A 5,532-nucleotide genomic window follows, 5' to 3' on the forward strand; every position below is an offset into this window, starting at 1 on the left:
GTAGACTCTGTTTTTCTCCCCATGTATTCCGATTTAGAATTTAATTCTAGCGTGGGTTAATTCGATAAAAGCAGTGTGTGATGCTCCTGTTGTGTCTGAACTGGGACCAAGAAGAACATGAAGACAAAGGGAAGCTTCTTTTTTTTTTTTTTAACTCTATCACCACTTTCAAACACAGCAGTGTTTTTTTCTTTGCCTTTCGCATAAATACACTGTAGCTTCAAAAGTCCCGGTCAAGCGTTTCCCTCCTTGTTTTTGTTAGGAAATATATAACATTGAACTATAAACGCCCCCGTAATAAAAAAAAAAAAAAAAAGCACAAAAGAAGAACATGGGCATCGAAATGATCTAAAACATCCCAGAAGGAAAAATGTGACAATAACGAATCGTATCGTCAGATTGCTTTTGTTTTTTTTCCGAATTAATTTAGAAAATAATCCAAGATCTTTAATTTTTCCCCCCCCCCCCCTCTCCTTTCCTGGAAGCAAGGTCAACGACAAACCAAGAAAATCGTCTTTACAGTTTCATTTGTTTTTATTAATTCCACTTACATAAAATGATATCAAAAGGTCTCGAAACGTCACGGGGTTTCTTGTTTTACAACATTGTTCACAAAAAGACTCTATGCATCAAATCACACGACACGGTGAAGCCGTCGTCCTCCGTTTCTTAAAGCTTCTTCCACATTCACCGTCGTAAAAAACAAAAAAAAAAATCCCAGTAATTTCAATTCACATGGCTTTACATCACACGATGACAGTAACATCTAAAGTCCTCTAGACTAGACACTAATAAGAACCACACGGGGGAAATACGAGTGACATGCCATGGGAGTAGTACAGCAGAGCACCTGTTATTGAAGGGGTCGAAATCGCACGTTTTAAAAACCTTCGATCACGTGAAACAACATGTTATTTTGGAAAGAGAGAGAGAGAGAGAATAAAAAGCTGCGATGTCCCGTCGAGCGCAACGCAGCCGAAAAGCGAAATGTCCCTTTTTTGTGTCTGAGCGGCAGGACAGCGGACAGGGCGATGTAAGGCACAACCACGCCAAACGCAAATATCTGCTATCCATCAGGCAATACTTTGATTCAATATCATCATCATCATCATCATCATCATGCACCTCGTGCTCATCATCACCTGACACCTGAGAGGATGGATGTGCGCGTTGTTAGTAAAAAGAAGGCTCGTCCACTGCCGGCTGGCACGGAGAGAGCGTTTCATATCCCTGATGTTACTTTATTAGAAAATGTCTTTCACGCGTTTGGCGACGTTTGTCGCTTCGTTGCTTTTTGTTGTCTTTTATTTCATTTTTGCCTTCAATTACGCGATTTGTGCGCGATGCCCGTCCGCGTCCGTCCTGCAGAAAGGGAACAACACTCGGTTGCGTCGAGGTGCGATAAAACTACGCAGTTGTGCTTGCGATGTGAACGCACAGTTACGCATTTGAAAACGTACACATGTCACATGTCAAATCAATTCCCGAGCTCGGTGATTGGCGGAGCACTCTGTGAGGTTGCTGTTTTTTGTTTTTGTTTTTAAAGAGATAATTAAAAAGATCCACCTTGCTTTCGTCAGGCGCCATCGTTTTTTCACGTGCGGTAATGGTGGTGGGTGAGTTACCTGCGTAAATGTAGGCTATTTCAAAGTAAAGTATTATTTTACATCACATACTCGCAGACGTCCCGCGGCGCTCAGCGGCTCGGCTGCTTGTAGTTGCCGTTGATCTCCTCCGAGATGTTGACCGCCTCCGCCCCCAGGGGTAGTCTGTCACTGTACTCCGAGCCCACCTCGAACTCCTCCGGGTTGGTTTTGGACGAGGAGCCGGGGAGGGACTCGGTCACCACGCTCCCCTCCGCCTCCCCCTCCCCGTCTCCGTCCTCGCCCTCCCCCTCGCCCTCGCCCAACTCGCTGGGGTCGAAGGTCTTCTCGGACTCCACAAGTGACGCCCTGCGATCAAACTCCCCGGCCACTTGTTTCTCCATCTGATCCGGATTCTGCGCCTTCATGATCAACTTGTAGGTCTTCCCTTGGTACTTGTACAGCAAATGGCAGCAGGTGGCCCCCAGTAAGGGCACAGTGGCCAGCCCCAGGAGGAAAATGCTGACAACAACGATGATGAGCAGGGAGGGGATCTTCTTCCTGGTTGTGAAGACTACCTGGACTTGGCAGTCCTGCCCCCCATAGGTGAGGCAAAGTGTGTAATTGGTGCCAGGCTTCAAACCATGGAAGTGGTAGGCATTAACCCCTTCCTCAATATTGGACCACTGAACGATAGAGTGCCCATGTCCTGTGTTTATACAGAGGTAGAGCATGTCCAGGATGGACTGGCCGGACGAGGACTGGTACAAACCCGCCGGCTCTTTATTCACCGTGTCCTCCTTCTCACTTTGACTGAGATGAAGGTTGGATTTGCTGCTGGGAAGCTGCAGTGGATTCAGCTGCACCTTGGCCTCCGTCTCTGTCACCTCTAATGCAATCACACCGAATTCAAAGGTGTACTGCTTCAGGTCGTCCAAGCTCAAGTTGAAAGCATGGTTGGAGATGTATTCACTGCTGTCTCTCACGCCGCACTTGCCCGCAAAGGCGGGGTCCTTGGAAACGCCGCCCACCTGCTCTGTGCCGTCAGTTTTGTCCGATGAGCCCTCGGGGCCGCTCTTTGTCTTTTCATCGGGCATGGCCCAGTTCATCACGTTGTTGGTGGAGGCCTTAGGCGCTGAAGGCTTTTTACCAGACAAATTGATTTTGTCCACTGTCGAGTCGAGCTTCGAGTTGCTGCCGTGTTTTTGGGTGCCTGCCACAACCACTCTCACACCGCTCTCTGCTTTACCCAGATCATTCACTGCGGAGCAGCTGTAATTTCCATCTTCCTTTTTACTCAGTCGGGGGATGATGAGAGTGCCGTTTCTAAAGACGAGGAATCGATTATTGGTGGTTTTATCATTAATTGGCGCATCGTTTACCTCTCCAGAGTTAGGCAGGGGGAACAGATAATTCTGATTTCCCGCAATCACCTCCCAGCTGACTTGTGGATCGGGGCTCCCCTTTGTCTCACAACTTAAAATGACCATGGAACCCTCATAGAGCTCTGTGTTCTCAATGTTGGGCTGGTAGGTTATAGTGACAGTCGGGGCCCTGCAGTCCAGTTTAGGAATCTTTGTAACCATCATGCCTTTCAGATGCTCGGGGGCTTCACATAAAATTGTATTTGGCTCGGGGATAGAAATCTTAGTTGTTGTGATCCAGTCCCTCAGCCATTCCAGGCTGCAGGAGCAGGCGAAGGGGTTGTTAAAAATCTGAAGGTGGGACATGGCAGAGAGAGCGCTGAAGGTTCCCTGCACAATGGTGGTGAACTTGTTATTGTTGATGCGCAGTGACCTCAGGTCCTTGAGGGTGGAAAAGGCATCCTGTGGGAGGTTCACCATTTCGTTGTTGTTCATTTTCAGGAGCTGCAGGGCCGTGAGGTTGCGCAGATCCTCCCACGGAAAGCTCACAATTTTGTTGTAGCTGATGTCCAGGTTGCGGAGCTGAATCAGCGGGGCCAAGGTGTCCGTCTCTATGGTGACGATCTCATTGTGAGCCAGCCAGAGAGAGGTGACCTGGGTGATGTTTATGAAGCTTTTACCTTTCAGCAACTTGATCTTATTGGCAGAAAGGCTCACTGTGGTAACGTTGGAGGGGAGACCCACGGGTACCACCAGCAGGTCCTTGTAAGCGCAGTCGGCAAACTGGTGGGCAAATTTATCTTGGCAGCTGCACAGCTCTGGACAGCACTGCACAATGCCAACCACAGACGTCCACAGGGCAAAGAGCTGCAGGAGCCTTCTCGCCATTTTCTGCACCTGCAAGTATCAGATTAAAGGAGAAATTAGACGGATAAAAGTTCTTTATCGTCAGATGTCTACATGATATCCATTATGTCCATTACAGCAGCGGAAATGTAATGTGAAAGGTCTTATCTCACATCAAGAAAAAATATGCTTTGCTGAGTAATTTTTTTCGAAGAGGCACAGCAACAAAAAAATTACATTACCATCTAATAATAAAAAACATAGAATCTGAAAAAGGATAACACAAGATGATACATCTGCTGATGATGATGATGATGATGATGATGATGATGATGCTGCTGCTGCTGTCATAAGCGTTGTGTGCAAAAGTTTGCATTTTTCCCAGAATAACACAAAACATTATATTTCACTTTTGGACATCCGTGCACTCTGCAGAGAGAATATATAGGAACACATGCTGCGTGTCATATGTGCAGCTCTCGGCGCTGTTTCACGAACTGACGCTGTCGACGGTGATGATATTTTTTGCACTAATTCGATACCACTTTCTTTCTCTTTTTTTGACAAGAGTTGAATTGCACAACTTCCTGTATCAAGTTAGGACTCGTGCACAAAAATGCATTTAATCAGAATTGCAACAGCCCAGATCGGGACACTGCTGCGGGATCTGTCATCCTTCTTATTGTAATGTATTGACTGTTATTCGAGGATCCGCCTCGTTAACTGCTCAATCGTCTTACCTGTCTTTTGTTGACTTCAATTCCTGTCTTATAAAAATCACCCTCGGAGTTCACGGTCCTCTGGAACAAGTTCACTGATCTTGGGGGGGAAACACACTCGAGTCCTCCTATGTCGTGGATCCCTTCACATGACCTTTGCAGACCTGGACATTGCTGATGAAGGGCGGTGGAGGGCACATTTTCCCCGGCGAGTCGCTGTTGCGGACCGACGGCTCTTTTTTCCTCTCCGGCGAATGTGGCTCCACTGCGCGTCCACGCCGCCGCGGAGCGAGAAAAGGAGCCGTGCACGCGCAGCCTCTCCCATCTCTCCCCTCACTATTAAAGATACAGAAGCTGCGGCTCCTCCACCCACCGAAGGAAAATTCATAATTCAGCTTCCCATGTTTAATTTATTGCCCCGACCCGGGTCTAATCTTTGACCTCATTCGGCTTTTTGCCTGCTGCCCATTGTCTTCAGTTACAGAAGCAAGACAAGAGTTTAAAAACACACTGACACATCGCAAGTGTAGCTGTGCAGCAGGAACCAGGCTGCAGAGTTTTCTGCACCATTATTATAGTCGACTGAACAAACAACAATAGGCCGAATTCAAAAAAACATTTCAAATCTTAAGCCAAAGATAGAGATCATAACCATAAACGCTTTTTGTGGCACCTGAATTTGTTTGTAAGCTTCCGTGAAGGTGTAATAACTGGAAGAAAAGTATAGGCTAATAGATATCGCTTCAAGGTAAAGCACAAATTAGTTTTCAAAATCATTTTTTCCAGAAACCCTCAATCTTCCACATGTACAATGTCATTAGAACTAAGCGTATTGCTAAACTACTTTAATTTGAAATTAATGTGGTTGCCCTTGACTTCAAATGTTTTTTTCCTTTTTAAAAAATAAATAAACATCATTAGTCATCATTGTTCCTTGAGCGTTTGAGTCAAAACGTGTTTGAGGAGACGTTTCCTGGGGAAACACTGCCATCGTCTGGTGCACTGCAGTATGAACCCTGT

At 46.5% G+C, this 5,532-nt stretch overlaps 1 protein-coding gene across 1 annotated transcript; it reads right to left on the minus strand.

Moving 5' to 3' along the window:
- Positions 1-515: 515 nt before the first annotated feature.
- islr2 (immunoglobulin superfamily containing leucine-rich repeat 2) lies at positions 516-4,862 on the minus strand. Its single transcript, XM_035641939.2, has 2 exons — positions 4,534-4,862; positions 516-3,844 (listed from the first exon to the last, which is right to left on the minus strand). Exon 2 carries the CDS (start codon positions 3,833-3,835, stop codon positions 1,697-1,699), a length of 2,139 nt encoding a protein of 712 aa, XP_035497832.1. The 5' UTR covers positions 3,836-3,844; positions 4,534-4,862; the 3' UTR covers positions 516-1,696.
- Between the last annotated feature and the right edge of the window lie 670 nt (positions 4,863-5,532).

This window comes from Scophthalmus maximus, chromosome 7, assembly GCF_022379125.1.
Source record: "Scophthalmus maximus strain ysfricsl-2021 chromosome 7, ASM2237912v1, whole genome shotgun sequence".
NCBI classification, from domain to species: Eukaryota; Metazoa; Chordata; class Actinopteri; order Pleuronectiformes; family Scophthalmidae; genus Scophthalmus; species Scophthalmus maximus.

Excerpts from the sequence above, each read along its gene's own strand:
- islr2 (XM_035641939.2), bottom strand. The coding sequence starts at position 3,835 with ATGGCGAGAAGGCTCCTGCAGCTCTTTGCCCTGTGGACGTCTGTGGTT.